The sequence below is a fragment of the Salmo salar genome, chromosome ssa20 (assembly GCF_905237065.1).
Source record: "Salmo salar chromosome ssa20, Ssal_v3.1, whole genome shotgun sequence".
Classification (NCBI taxonomy): domain Eukaryota; kingdom Metazoa; phylum Chordata; class Actinopteri; order Salmoniformes; family Salmonidae; genus Salmo; species Salmo salar.
In genome coordinates, this window is record NC_059461.1 from 87,590,232 (window position 1) to 87,605,771 (window position 15,540).

Consider the following 15,540-nt stretch of genomic DNA (forward strand, 5'->3'; position numbering starts at 1 on the left):
TGTCTTAAAAAAATGCAATTTGTATTAAAAGTATTTTGAAAACAAAACAGACAGCTGTTAAAAGGCTGGTCTGAAATTAAACTTACAATCAGGTTAGATTTTTCAATGGTACATCACATTTTGTTTTAAAAACAAACAGAATTCATTTGATTAAAGTGGTCTGGAAGAAGCGTTTGGTGTGGTTAAGTCAAGTGGCTCCAGTACCTGTGGATTTCATTTTACATTTGGCCAAACCCATGAGAGAAATTGCAACAAAAAACCTTAGTTTTCAAAAAACAAAAAAGACAACCACCATTCCTTTATCAAAAGGCTTTTAGTTTCATTGTTTCTTCTTCTCCCACCCCCAAGAGATTATCCAGAGCAACAGTTAAGAACTTTGTGGATTGCCATGTTGTGGGATTCTTGTGGAGACACTGATTGGCACTGAATTTGAACAGCTGATTTGTTTTGGAAAGGCACTCGATGCAAGGGTGGTCGGGTCGCCGTCCGTCCGTCACTAAAGTAAGGTCCTCGCACACGTTGAAGGAGAATTTTTTTTTTTTTAAGAAGAGGAAAGAAAGTGGGTGACACTCATCATAACACTCCACAAAAATGCTGTCCAATTCTAACATCATTGACTCTGAAAAAGATCAACGTTGTGTGTTGTGGCCACAGAACATGACTCCATGAGGGTGGGAGAAATGTCACTGAACACTCAACTCCCCCCAAAAACAACAAGTGTGCAGCAATTAATAAAATATACATTTCTAGTCATCTCCACTTTTCATAAAAGAAATATCCATAGCGTTATAGGTCCCAGTCTCAAAGTCTTTGCCGTTGGGGATGTGTTACAGTTGAGTGTGCAAGAGGCTGGGGCTTTCTAACTCAGCTGATATCTATATCTGCCATTTATGTTGACATCAATGGTGCACATTGAGTTTGCTGCAAAGATACTCCAGCCGAGCCGGAATTCCTGAAGAGTGGCCCCCTCCCTCCCTGTGGAATTCCTCCCCTCATTCTGTCCAAGACCAGGGTGAGCCACGAAGAAGAACTCAACAGTACAGCCTCCCTGCAACACAACCTCCAAACACAACAACAAAAATATATGGTGAAATACAACGTCCGTTTGCCTTGAAAGATTCAGAGAACATCTCAACATTGCACCGGGCAAACTGTTTTCCAAGGATGCAAGTGCCAGTTTGAAATTGTAACTATTTTCCCAGAACATTCAAGTATTCTGCCATGTAAACACTGGTATCGATGAGATTTCTGTATTTTCTAAGCGTGTGTAACACATAGTAGTAGTACGACACTTTCCAATACTAATGACAGTTAACACCAAAGTATTGTTCAAAATGTTAACACCAAAGTATTGTCTGCTTTTGTCTCCAAGTTAAACTTGTTAGTTCTCGATTATTGTTGGTTTAACTTTACATTAATATTAGGAATGGCTAACTCACCATTTGCAAACTTAAAAAAAGCGATTTTTTTCCCCCTCACTCAGATTCTCCTTTTAAATAATAACACAGGACGTGCAGCACTGGTCGTCTCCACCTGGTGCTGAAGCATAATTCATCTGTCTGACAATTTCTGCAAACAGTTCGTCCACCGAGCCTTTATTTTTGGCTGAAGTTTCCATAAACGGGCAACTCCACTCATCCGCAAGCGCTTTCCCCTCCCCGGACGAGACCTCCCTCTCGCCCTCCAGGTCCACTTTATTCCCGACAAGAATCATCGGCACCCTCTCGTTCCGTTTCACTCGGATGATCTGATCCCTCATTGGTTTGATGTCTTGGAAGCTTTGTTGGTTGACCAAGCTGTAGACTAGGATGAAGCCCTGCCCGTTTTTGATGTACAGGTCTCGCATGGAGGCGAACTGTTCGGTCCCCGCCGTGTCCAGTATCTCCAGAACGGAAGGAGATGAGTCCACCTCGATCTCCTTTCGGTAGAAATCCTCTATCGTGGGATCATATTTCTCTATAAAGGATCCAGTTACGAATTGCACAGTCAATGCGGATTTTCCAACTCCGCCGGATCCGAGCACCACTACTTTGTATTCTCTCATGGTTCTGAGACCAGTCCTCTCTCGTCTCTGATTCCTCTCGAAAGCGCTCCCCGTCCGTCCGTCCGTCCGTCCGCTAGCAGCCCTGCTGTATTTCAGACCGAAGGCAGCGACGCCGTTGTGCCTCTGGACGTAGTTTTTTTTTTCTTCCCCAAATCAGCAAGTTCAGTGTGAGAGTAGTAGGCTGGGTTCCGACCGTGACCCAGCATTAGAAATGTGACATGTTGAGCTCCACCGCTTTTTGAACCTTGTGCAATGTCTGTGTTCGTGGAGTGGCCACCGCTCTCTCTCTCTCTCTCTCTCTCTCTCTCTCTCTCTCTTCCTGCGCGCGCTCCACAGAACGTAGCCAACGTGTTGACGTCACAAGCTGACGAGTTTACGCTCTGTTTTCTTAAAGGCGCAGACACACACCCTGGCCGCTGTCAGAAAGCATGAATAGGCCACAGGAAACTGACACACCTTTGGCATGCGTGCATGAATAAAGCTTGAGTCAGAACGTTTGACTCATTGCATTTTTCTGGCCTAGGTTGCACACCTCCATCACACATAGATGTCTGCTTAACCTTGTTTTATTTCTTAGCGAATAAACAACGCTGAGTTGGTAAGTTCTCTGGTAGGCTCTGATATATTGCTTTCAACCATCCATTGCTTTCAGGTGATATAGCCTAGGCCCTACAGTGGATATAAAAAGGACCAGGGACTATGGGTTCGCCTGGGACTAAATTACTGTTACCTTAAATATAATATGTATCGGAGAATGTTGACATTAGTGAGTTACTTATTCACACCATCTTCCGACAGGCACAGTCTCACACCCACCCACATGAGACATTCTGCCACTGACAGTACAGTCCAGTGGACAACCATGTCACGAAACATAGCAGCACTGCATCATAATATGTGAAACCAATGTGAGACTATTGATTGTTTTCCAGCCTAATCTATCATTTCAGAATATGTTATACAATAGAAGCCCTATATTTATCCCTCTGTGCAAGTTATTTTAGTTCTGACCTGGTGTTACCTATGGGGCTGGGGAAGTCTTAAGGTTTGGCTCACCTCTCTGTTGGGTGTCTGTGACATGTTACCATTGAGCTGACTGGAACCAGCGTGTTATTGGTTGAGTCATCACAGGTGACTGCTAGTGGTCATGGAGCACAGAGAGATCACAACAGAACCAGAAGGGTTGGCACATAGCTGTTTGTGTGTGTGTGTGTGTGTGTGTGTGTGTGTGTGTGTGTGTGTGTGTGTGTGTGTGTGTGTGTGTGTGTGTGTGTGTGTGTGTGTGTGTGTGTGTGTGTGTGTGTGTGTGTGGGTGTGTGTGTCTGGGTGTGAGTGAGTGCACTCCATCAGGGAGCAGTCAGTTATGTCATAGTATTGCCTGTCAGGCATTACCCAGGGTTACTTCTGTTAGGGAAACTCCAGAAGGTCATTTACTATATAAAGCTCTCTCTCTCTCTCTCTCTCTCTCTCTCTCTCTCTCTCTCTCTCTCTCTCTCTCTCTCTCTCTCTCTCTCTCTCTCTCTCTCTCTCTCTCTCTCTCTCTCTCTCTCTCTCTCTCTCTCTCTCTCTCTCTCTCTCTCTCTCTCTCTCTCTCTCTCTCTCTCTCTCTCTCTCTCTCTCTCTCTCTCTCTCTGTCTCTCTCTCTCTTTTTCTCTCTCTCTCTCTCTCTCTCTCTCTCTCTCTCTCTCTCTCTCTCTCTCTCTCTCTCTCTCTCTCTCTTTTTCTCTCTCTCTCTCTCTCTTTTTCTCTCTCTGTCTCTCTCTCTCTTTCTCTCGCTCTCGCTCTCTCTCTCTCTCTCTCTCTCTCTCTCTCTCTCTCTCTCTCTCTCTCTCTCTCTCTCTCTCTCTCTCTCTCTCTCTCTCTCTCTCTCTCTCTCTCTCTCTCTCTCTCTCTCGCTCTCTCGATCTCTCAATTCAGTTCAAAGGGCTTTATTGGCAATGGAAACATATGTTTACATTGCCAAAGACAAATGTCATTATGTCTGTCTGTCTGTCTGTCTGTCTGTCTGTCTGTCTGTCTGTCTGTCTGTCTGTCTGTCTGTCTCTCTCCCTCTCTGTCTGTCTGTCTACGTTGGTGTGATTACCACTGTGTAATCAATGGCAGGACGATATGGGTGCTGCTGATTAGACCTTTGTGACCTTGTCACCTCGGGGCAGAACGAATGAGGGAACGGAATCGTTCAGATCGATAAGATTTTAATCTCACCACACATCCAATGGTAGCACAACACACAGCAGCTGATCTCAGGCTGTTCTGGGTCAGTGAAAACCCTCTGTGATTGGGCGACCCTCTGAGATCACAGATAAAGCTTGTTTGATGATGCCTAGAGGTCAGGGCACTGTTGCATAAAACATGTCAGGTGGATATTGCACATGGTTTACAGAATATGAATACACACACGCACGCACACATGAAACACACACACACACACACACACACACAGATGAAATTAACTCAAAGCCAGTCATCTCCTCCATTGAGCTACCCCAGCCCAGACATGTTTAATTGCTGGTGTTACGTCTAAGCTGATCAGTTGCTGCTGAGACACAGCAGGTCATGGCCCTTACTGGCTCTTCTCAAACTAGGTGTGTGGATTGGCCTGTCCAATGGGGACCGGAGACAATCCAATTCAAAGGCCTTAAATTGATGCAGGAATGTCACACCTTAGTGCCTGGGTGGCCAGGCAGCCATGTCCATTGATACCAAAGTGGCTTTTCACATGCAAGTGATAATTAGGCCTGTAATTCATAAGCTAATGAGTTGTGTTTCCCAGGTGAGTCTCTGTTAGCAGGTAATTCTTGATGTAATTGGATCATGATGTTTGCTGTCTCATGTGCTGGTCAATGGTGCCTTGGCCTCCGCTCTTCCCTCAGCACCGGTACTACTCACTCACAGACACGCGCGCACGCACGCGCACACACACTTATAAACACGCACACATGGACACACACCCACACGGACACACGCATACACACAAACATGCACACGTGTGTCCACACACAGCCTCTGATACATAATGACATGGAACACCTCCCAGCGTGTCCACACACAGCCTCTGATACATAATGACATGGAACACCTCCCCAGCGTGTCCACACACAGCCTCTGATACATAATGACATGGAACACCTCCCTGTGTGTCCACACACAGCCTCTGATACATAATGACATGGAACACCTCCCTGTGTGTCCACACACAGCCTCTGATACATAATGACATGGAACACCTCCCAGCGTGTCCACACACAGCCTCTGATACATAATGACATGGAACACCTCCCCTGTGTGTCCACACACAGCCTCTGATACATAATGACATGGAACACCTCCCAGCGTGTCCACACACAGCCTCTGATACATAATGACATGGAACACCCCACATTAATGTATGTCACTACACGTTGCTGTGGAAAACTTGGTTTGTGCGCCGCCAACCACAAAGAAAATCAGTTAAGGCTTTTCTGCATAACCTTTGTCTTTGTAAACACTGTTCTTCTGAAAATCCGTTCTCATGTCATTACACAGACCACGACAACAAAATGGCTTCCTTCTTTGTCAAAAGATAATCTTGTTTCCTTATATGGGATTTCACTCATATCTAAAACCTTCCTTCTTTTCTATTTTCATTGTTCCATTCATGCATTTATTCATCATTCTTCTGCGGCTTTTCTGACATGAGAGACTAGAGGGACTGACATCTGATTCCACTGTGATCCTGTGAAATACCAATACCATCACAGCTTTTCTGACGTGAGGGACTAGAGGGACTGACATCTGATTCCACTGTGATCCTGTGAAATACCAATACCATCACAGCTTTTCTGACGTGAGGGACTAGAGGGACTGACATCTGATTCCACTGTGATCCTGTGAAATACCAATACCATCACAGCTTTTCTGACGTGAGGGACTAGAGGGACTGACATCTGATTCCACTGTGATCCTGTGAAATACCAATACCATCACAGCTTTTCTGACGTGAGGGACTAGAGGGACTGACATCTGATTCCACTGTGATCCTGTGAAATACCAATACCATCACAGCTTTTCTGACGTGAGGGACTAGAGGGACTGACATCTGATTCCACTGTGATCCTGTGAAATACCAATACCATCACAGCTTTTCTGACGTGAGGGACTTGAGGGACTGACATCTCTGATTCCACTGGGATCCTGCTAAATACCAATATAGTAATGACATATCATACTTGACACCAGTGGCGTTTAAGATGAGGGAGGATACTTTTTTTTTTTAATGAGCATGGCCTTATTTCTATTACAGCATATTGGATGACTGTCATTCATATTCCATTCACCCAGTTCAATGTAACATTGATAGGTTTAGGCTACTACACGATACTCTAATTTTCCGTCAGGTTGCTGCAATGTAGGTGCACAGGTCGAGATCCATTTTGTAGTAATCAAGGTGACAGTGACACATTCAATAACGTTTTGCACACTTTTGCCTGCATCTAGCTGATCTAGGGTGTTATCATTAATCCAACAGTTGCGAACGAGAGTTTCTATTGGACAAATTCAGGTATGTTTATCCCTGTTTTGTTCTGTTTGCTTCCGTTTCAGAAATGTTTTTCAACAGAATTGGTGGAATGAATACACCCCTGATCACACGCAAACTCACTTCACTTTCATAGCAGCCACATACAAACAGCATGATCACTTTGCTCGTTGTAATATTACTTCTCACTTCTACGCACTCTCGTCCTCTCACCTTTCTGCTTCACTTGTTGACTTCAGCGCACAACACAAAAACTTTCCAAGCCAAACCCTCATACCACAGCCACTAACCACTACACAGAGTCTACATCGCTGTCACCATATTAGCTAACGTCATAGTCAACATAGCTACTAGAACTAACACATTAGTAAATCTGTTACAATCATGCAGTACTGCGTACAGTCAGAGAGCAGGTTTAGCAATTGCAATGGCGGGCCTTGGTGGCAATAAATATATAAAACCAAAAGCTTACCTTGACTTGGAAGAGTTCTAGTGTTAAATAGCCAGCCAGCTAAGATAGCATCCCTCTCTGTTTAAGCCAGGTGTTTGAGTAGGCTAAACTAGCTAGCTGCATTCACTAGCTATGGGAAAGTGAAGGAAATATAGCTAGTTCTCTCTCGCTCGCTCTCGCTTCTCCTTCAGTTTTGAACTAAATTAATTTGTTCAAAACTGTTAAACTATTATCTTTCTCTGTCCTTTTTTTATGTTTCACAATTCACTGAGGATGGTCCTCCCCTTCCTTCTCTTAACAGGATATAACAGGACACTGTATTCAGCATTAATAGGATATAGCAGGACATAATCCACTGGGTCAGCCATGGCAGAGTGACAGCAACATAATTAACACGTCTCTGTGATGAAACAGCTAATTAATGATAGAGAGGCATCTGTGTTATATTCCCTTGAGATAGTTGGAAAGTCCCAGGGAAAGAAGGAAGGATAATTGCATATTTAGTGTTATACAAATTCAAATTTAATTAATTATTGTATTTTTAGGCTACTGTTAGGTAGCCCACTAAATAGATCAAGTCAATCAAATCAAATGTTATGTCACATGCTTTGTAGACAACAGGTGTAGACTAAAAGTGAAATGTTTACTTACAGGTCCTTTTACAACAAGGCAGAGTTAAAAATAAGATGGTCCAAAAAATTATTTTTTAAAATAGTGACATGAGGAATAAATACAAAGATAATAAAAAAATGATTAGAAAATAACCTGGCTATATGCGGGAAGTAGAAAATAACATGGCTACATACAGGAAGTAGAAAATAACCTGGCTATATACAGGAAGTAGAAAATAACATGGCTATATACAGGGAGTAGAAAATAGCATGGCTATATACAGGAAGTAGAAAATAGCATGGCTATATACAGGGAGTAGAAAATAACATGGCTATATACAGGGAGTAGAAAATAACATGGCTATATGCAGAAAGTATAACATAACATGGCTACATACAGGAAGTAGAAAATAACATGGCTATATACAGGAAGTAGAAAATAGTATACTATTTATACTGTAGGTAGGGGTAAAGTGACTAGGCAACAGGATAGATAATGGACAGTAACAGCAGTATACTGTAGGTAGGGGTAAAGGATAGATAATAGACAGTAACAGCAGTATACTGTAGGTAGGGGTAAAGGATAGATAATAGACAGTAACAGCAGTATACTGTAGGTAGGAGTAAAGGATAGATAATAGACAGTAACAGCAGTATACTGTAGGTAGGGGTAAAGTGACTAGGCAACAGGATAGATAATAGACAGTAACATCAGTATACTGTAGGTAGGGGTAAAGGATAGATAATAGACAGTAACAGCAGTATACTGTAGGTAGGGGTAAAGTGACCAAACAACAGGATAGATAATAGACAGTAACAGCAGTATACTGTAGGTAGGGGTAAAGTGACAAGACAACAGGATAGATCATAGACAGTAACAGCAGTATACTGTAGGTAGGGGTAAAGTGATTAGACAACAGGATAGATAATGGACAGTAACAGCAGTATACTGTAGGTAGGGGTAAAGGATAGATAATAGACAGTAACAGCAGTATACTGTAGGTAGGGGTAAAGGATAGATAATAGACAGTAACAGCAGTATACTGTAGGTAGGGGTAAAGGATAGATAATAGACAGTAACAGCAGTATACTGTAGGTAGGGGTAAAGGATAGATAATAGACAGTAACAGCAGTATACTGTAGGTAGGGGTAAAGGATAGATAATAGACAGTAACAGCAGTATACTGTAGGTAGGGGTAAAGGATAGATAATAGACAGTAACAGCAGTATACTGTAGGTAGGGGTAAAGGATAGATAATAGACAGTAACAGCAGTATACTGTAGGTAGGGGTAAAGGATAGATAATAGACAGTAACAGCAGTATACTGTAGGTAGGGGTAAAGGATAGATAATAGACAGTAACAGCAGTATACTGTAGGTAGGGGTAAAGGATAGATAATAGACAGTAACAGCAGCATACTGTAGGTAGGGGTAAAGGATAGATAATAGACAGTAACAGCAGTATACTGTAGGTAGGGGTAAAGGATAGATAATAGACAGTAACAGCAGTATACTGTAGGTAGGGGTAAAGGATAGATAATAGACAGTAGCAGCAGTATACTGTAGGTAGGGGTAAAGGATAAGTAATAGACAGTAACAGCAGTATACTGTAGGTAGGGGTAAAGGATAGATAATAGACAGTAACAGCAGTATACTGTAGGTAGGGGTAAAGGATAGATAATAGACAGTAACAGCAGTATACTGTAGGTAGGGGTAAAGGATAGATAATAGACAGTAACAGCAGTATACTGTAGGTAGGGGTAAAGGATAGATAATAGACAGTAACAGCAGTATACTGTAGGTAGGGGTAAAGGATAGATAATGGACAGTAACAGCAGTATACTGTAGGTAGGGGTAAAGGATAGATAATAGACAGTAACAGCAGTATACTGTAGGTAGGGGTAAAGGATAGATAATAGACAGTAACAGCAGTATACTGTAGGTAGGGGTAAAGTGACTAGACAACAGGATAGATAATAGACAGTAACAGCAGCGTATGTGGTGAGTGTGAAAGTGTGTGTGTGTGGTGTGTGTGTGGCGTCAGTAGGCATGTTTGTGCATGTTATATGTGTGTGGGCGTATGCACTGCAAAAAATGTTTTTATCTTACACCTCTTAGAATTAGAATAACTTGACCTCTTACCAAGTTAAATGATCGTAGCGCATTGGCAGATTATTTTAATGACTTTAACCTGGAAACAGAATATCTTAAAGCAATACGAATTCTCTTGATGCATTTTCTGGGTGATCTAAATCACCTCAAAACAATAACTTTTTATTTTATTGTCTTAATACAATACAAACAAATCTAGGCAATATTTCCATTGTTTTTAGTGTGTGTGTGTGTGTGTGTGGTTGTTTGTGTGTGTGTGTATCTATGTGTATGTGTGGTTGTGTGTGCGTATTGGGCTGTCATTGTAAGTATGTTTGAATGTGTGGGTAGAGTCCAGTGTGCGGGTAGAGTCCAGTGTGCGGGTAGAGTCCAGTGGGCGGGTAGAGTGCAGTGTGCGGGTGGGGTCCAGTGTGCGGGTAGAGTCCAGTGTGTGGGTAGAGTCCAGTGGGTAGGGTCCAGTGTGCGGGTAGAGTGCAGTGTGCGGGTGGGGTCCAGTGTGCGGGTGGGGTCCAGTGTGCGGTTAGAGTCCAGTGGGCGGGTAGAGTCCAGTGGGCGGGTGGGGTCCAGTGTGCGGGTAGAGTCCAGTGGGCGGGTAGAGTCCAGTGGGCGGGTGGGGTCCAGTGTGTGGGTAGAGTCCAGTGTGTGGGTTGAGTCCAGTGGGCGGGTGGGGTCCAGTGTGTGGGTAAAGTCCAGTGGGCGGGTAGAGTCCAGTGGGCGGGTAGGGTCCAGTGTGCGGGTAGAGTCCAGTGGCTGGGTAGAGTCCAGTGGGTGGGTAGAGTCCAGTGGGCGGGTAGAGTCCAGTGGGTGGGTAGAGTCCAGTGGGAGGGTAGAGTCCAGTGTGCTGGGTTGAGTCCAGTGGGCGGGTAGAGTTCAGTGGGCGGGTAGAGTCCAGTGGGCGGGTAGAGTCCAGTGGGAGGGTAGAGTCCAGTGTGCTGGGTTGAGTCCAGTGGGCGGGTGGGGTCCAGTGGGCGGGTGGGGTCCAGTGTGTGGGTAGAGTTCAGTGGGCGGGTAGAGTCCAGTGGGCGGGTAGAGTCCAGTGGGTGGGTGGGTAGAGTCCAGTGGGTGGGTGGGTAGAGTCCAGTGGCTGGGTAGAGTTCAGTGGGTGGGTAGAGTCCAGTGGGTGGGTAGAGTCCAGTGGGTGTGCATAGAGACACTGCAAGAGAGTCAGTGCAGCAAAAGGATATTTGATTAGCTATTTAGCAGTCTTGTTAAGAAGTCTTATGGCTTGTGGGTAGAATCTGTTCATGTCGTCCTGTTGGTTCCAGACTTGGTGCATCAGTACCGCTTGCCGTGCAGTAGCAGAGAGAACAGTCTATGACTTGGGTGGCTGGATTCTTTGACAATGTTTGGGGCCTTCCTCTGACACCGCCTGGTATAGAGGTCCTGGATAGCAGGGATTATCCTCTGTAGTGTCTTGCGGTCGAATGCCAAGCAGTTGCCATACTAAGCGGTGATGCAGCCAGTCAAGATGCTCTCGATGAGGGCCCATGCCAAATCTTTATAGCATCCTGAGGTGGAAGAGGCGTTGTCGTGCCCTCTTCACGACTGTGTTGACGTGTGTGGACCATGATAGATCCTTAGTGATGTGGACACCGAGGAACTTGAAGCTCTCGACCATCTCCACTACAGGCCCATTGATTTGAATGAGGGCTTGGTCACCCCTCCATTTCCTGTAGTCCACGATCAGCTCCTTTTGTCTTACTGACGTTGAGGGAGAGGTGGTTGTGCTGGCACCACACTGCCAGGTCTCTGACCTCCTCCCTGTAGGCTGTCTCATCCTTGTCGGTGATCAGGCCGACCACCTATCGTGTCCTCGGAAAACGTAATGATGGTGTTGGAGTTGTGTGCGACATTGAAATGAGCTTTTTTTTAAATGTTAAAATGTTGTGATTTATCAGCATTATTGATAGCGGCTGTTTATAATTTCATGAAGTGTTGCGACTATTATAGAAAAGGGTTGATCTGTTACTCCATCTTGTGGTATGTTTTTGCAACTGCAGTGTGTTTTTATTCAACGGAAATCATCCTGTAACATTAAGATCACTGTATTATTCGTCAAGTCCAACGCAAATGTGACTTCCGCTTTATCCCAAACCTGACACATACCTAGGTTGGAGAGGTTGAAACAGGGAGCTGCTATACTGGATGCCCTGAAGCAGTTCTTGTTGGGGGGGTTAAGTGCCTTGCTCAAGAGCATAACGACAGACAATGGCATCTAGGATTTGACACCAGCTCACTTGTGTTTTCTCTTTAGTGACCTTATAAAAGGTTCAACATATACAAATACTACAAAAATATGACAGAACTGACAAAGTCGGAAACATTTCAATGGCTTGAAAGTGTCTTCCTGTCTCTTTTCTCTCATCTGCACTGACTAATGACAGGTGAAAGCAAATTCATCCCGAATGTTTCTCTCATTTACTCTGTCTTTTCAGATTGTTGCATTTGAAGGAGAGTTAGAATCTTTAGACTGTTTGGATGTAAACGTGGTGATAGGTTCTATGGTGCTATACTCAGGCAGGTCACCCGTGATATGTCAGTATTCGACGTCCATCCATGTCTGAGGACGTCAGGAGATGATGTGGAACGCGGCTACTAAGGGCAACCGTGAACGCTGTGACCTTCATTGTAGATTTCAGTTTTGCTAGGACATTGTGGACAGGAATGGCGGACGGGCGTAAGCATCTGCCTCTGATTCCAAAGGTTACAAACAGAAAAATCCAGCGATAGAAAGTTTGTTTCTGATATTTTTTGTTGTTTTAAGCCTATCCCAAATCTTAACTCTTACCTTAATTATTTGAAGTTAATGCCTAACCTTATTAATAATTTTTTGTCAATGCCTAACCATAAAAATTGTAGTTAATGTCTAAAATGTACCTTAAACACTTAGAAATTTGACGTTTGGAACAACTTTGAAATTTGACATTTGAGAAACATGGCTGAAGGTCTAATTCTTGACGTGACGTGCTCCACTACACAGTCACTGCAGTGTCCCAGCTTGGCCAGAGGAGGTCAGTGTACTACAGCAGAGGTACTACATCACTTCAGTGTGTGAGAGGGAGAGAGTCAGAGCAGCTGATTATAATAGACAGCAGACTACTGCAGATTTACTGGCCCTGAATGATGACAGAGACAGTAAACTAATCTGCCACACACACACACACACACACACACACACACACACACACACACACACACACACACACACACACACACACACACACACACACACACACACACACACACGACTGATGATACGCAACTTTTGGCCACCCGAGTGGTGCAGCAGTCTAAGGCACTGTGGCGTCACTACAGACCCGGGATTGAACCTGAGCTGTTTCACAACCGGCCGTGATCGGGAGTCCCATAGGGCGGCGCACAATTGGCTGGGGGGGGGTTTACAAGTAGGCTGTCATTGTAAATAAGAATTTGTTCTTAACTGACTTGCATAGTTAAGTAAAGGTTAAACACAAAATAAATTATCGATCTTGATCGTAGCCACTCTCGTATCCCTGGTGGGCAGTTCTCTTTCTCTCTGTCTGTCTCTCTCTCCCTCTCTCTGTCTCTCTCCCTCTTTCTTTCTCCCGCTTTCTCTCTCTCTGTCTCTCTCTCTTTCTCTGTCTCTCTCTCTCCCCCCTCTCTCTCCCTCCCCCTCTCTCTCCCCTCTCTCTGTCTCTCTCCCTCTTTCTTTCTCCTGCTTTCTCTCTCTCTGTCTCTGTCTGTCTCTCTCTCCCTCTCCCTCTCTCTGTCTCTCTCCCTCTTTCTTTCTCCCGCTTTCTCTCTCTCTGTCTCTCTCTCTTTCTCTGTCTCTCTCTCCCCCCCTCTCTCTCCCTCCCCCCTCTCTCTCACCTCTCTCTGGATTGAATGATTGAATATGTTAATTACTAAATAATTGCACATGCATTGTATTGTATTTCCTTTCTGCTAGAGAACAGTGGGGAGGAATCTTGTGGATGTGTGATATTGGTAGTATTGTTGGCACTGCAGAAAGATTTCACACAGAGGATCACAGTAGTGGGACACACTTGGCTATGTGCGGTCGGGTGAGAGAGAGAGAAAGAGAGAGAGAGAGACACTGGTTTGGACACAGCCTCTTTCACCCAGCCCACAATGCAGGCCTTTCAAGCCTGACATTTGCCCATCATTAATAATAGACAGCACAGTATGGTGCAGACCAATGGTGTAGAGACAGAGAGAGTGGACTGGGATCAGGGGTCACGTGTTAGGGGGTCATAGTAACCGTCACAGAGAATGTGAGATTGGGGAAAGTGCCATGGTTCCCCTGCACGTGAGCACAGCCCTACACTACTGTGAGAGGCCCTGGAATAATGGAATGGGAGTAAACTTGTTTGATTACATTTCACCAGAACCCTACACTGTAAGGCCAAGAAGTGTTACCAAAAATGTTCTGTATGATTGTAAACAGACTGTTAGGGTAACCATTTAAAGACTGTGAGACATGAATAAAATAGTCATAAATGGAGGGTAAGAATGTGGGTTTTAAGAGAGTAGAGAGAGAGAGAGACAGTGTGAGAGAGAGAGACAGTGTGAGAGTGAGACAGAGAGAGAGACAGAGAGAGACAGAGAGAGAGAGAGACTGAGAGACTGAGAGACAGAGAGAGACAGAGAGACTGAGAGACAGAGAGAGAGAGACTGAGAGAGAGAGACTGAGAGACAGGGAGAGAGAGACTGAGAGACTGAGAGACAGAGAGAGAGAGACTGAGAGAGACTGAGCTGACAGCTTCATTGTTCAAGAAAAAGACAGACAGCACATAATGATTAGTAACACAAGATGCCCAGTGCTGGCCAACCCAGACTCAATACATTTATTCATACTACTGCAGGAGGTCCCAAAAATCAACATAAAAATGTCTGTGTTGATGATGGCCTGGGGTAATAGAGTTTCTGGAGGATACACAAGACAATTAACAGATCGTTTTACACTCAATAAACTGACACTAACCAAAGTGAGTAAGACATTTAAGCGTGTTAACCCTCGCAAGGCTGCCGGCACCAGACGGCATCCATAGCCGCGCTCTGAGAGTATGTGCAGACTAGCTGTGTTTACGGACATCTTCAATCTCTCCCTATCCCAGTCCGCTGTCCCCACATGCTTCAAGATGTCCACAACTGTTCCTGTTCACAAGAAAGATAAGGTAACTGAATTAAATGACTATCACCCCGTAGCACTCACTTCTGTCATCATGAAGTGCTTTCAGAGGCTAGTCAAGGATCATATCACCTCCACCTTACTCAACACTCTAGACCCACTGCAATTTGCTTACCACCCCAACAGATCCACAGATGATGCAATCACCATCGCACTGCACAATGCCCTATCCCATCTTTATTCAACTAGGCAAGTCAGTTAAGAACAAATTCTTATTTACAATGACGGCCAAGGAACACTCACTAGGGGTTAACTAAAACACTCCAAAGTTTCTAAAACTGTTAAAATAATGTCTGTGAGTATAACAGAACTGAATTGGCAGGCGAAAACCTGAGGAAAATCCATCCAGGAAGTGCCAATATTTTGAAATGGCTGTTTTTCCAATTACTGCCTATCCACCATTTAAAGGGATAGGACCCAGATTCCATTCCCTATGGCTTCCACAAGTTGTGAACAGTCTTTAGACATTGTTTCATGCTTTTATTCTGAAAAATTAAGGAGAATGACAACATTGAGTGAGTGGATAGTGGGATGTCCCCAGAGCTGTTTCTGCGCACGACCGAGAGCGCACCTTTCTTGTTTTTCATTTATTATTGACGACGCTATTGTCCTGTTGAAATATTATCGATTATTTAG

At 44.3% G+C, this 15,540-nt stretch overlaps 1 protein-coding gene across 1 annotated transcript; it reads right to left on the bottom strand.

Annotated features, from left to right (window-relative positions):
• LOC106581500 (ras-related protein Rap-2b) lies at positions 1 to 2,344 on the bottom strand. The gene is made up of 2 exons (XM_014163595.2): positions 1,440 to 2,344; positions 1 to 1,060 (listed from the first exon to the last, which is right to left on the bottom strand). The coding sequence occupies exon 1, from the start codon at positions 2,042 to 2,044 to the stop codon at positions 1,493 to 1,495; it is 552 nt and encodes a 183-aa protein (XP_014019070.1). The 5' UTR covers positions 2,045 to 2,344; the 3' UTR covers positions 1 to 1,060; positions 1,440 to 1,492.
• Positions 2,345 to 15,540: the final 13,196 nt, after the last annotated feature.

Bases quoted from the DNA above. Each gene is read 5' to 3' on its own strand.
- LOC106581500 (XM_014163595.2), bottom strand. From the start codon at position 2,044: ATGAGAGAATACAAAGTAGTGGTGCTCGGATCCGGCGGAGTTGGAAAA.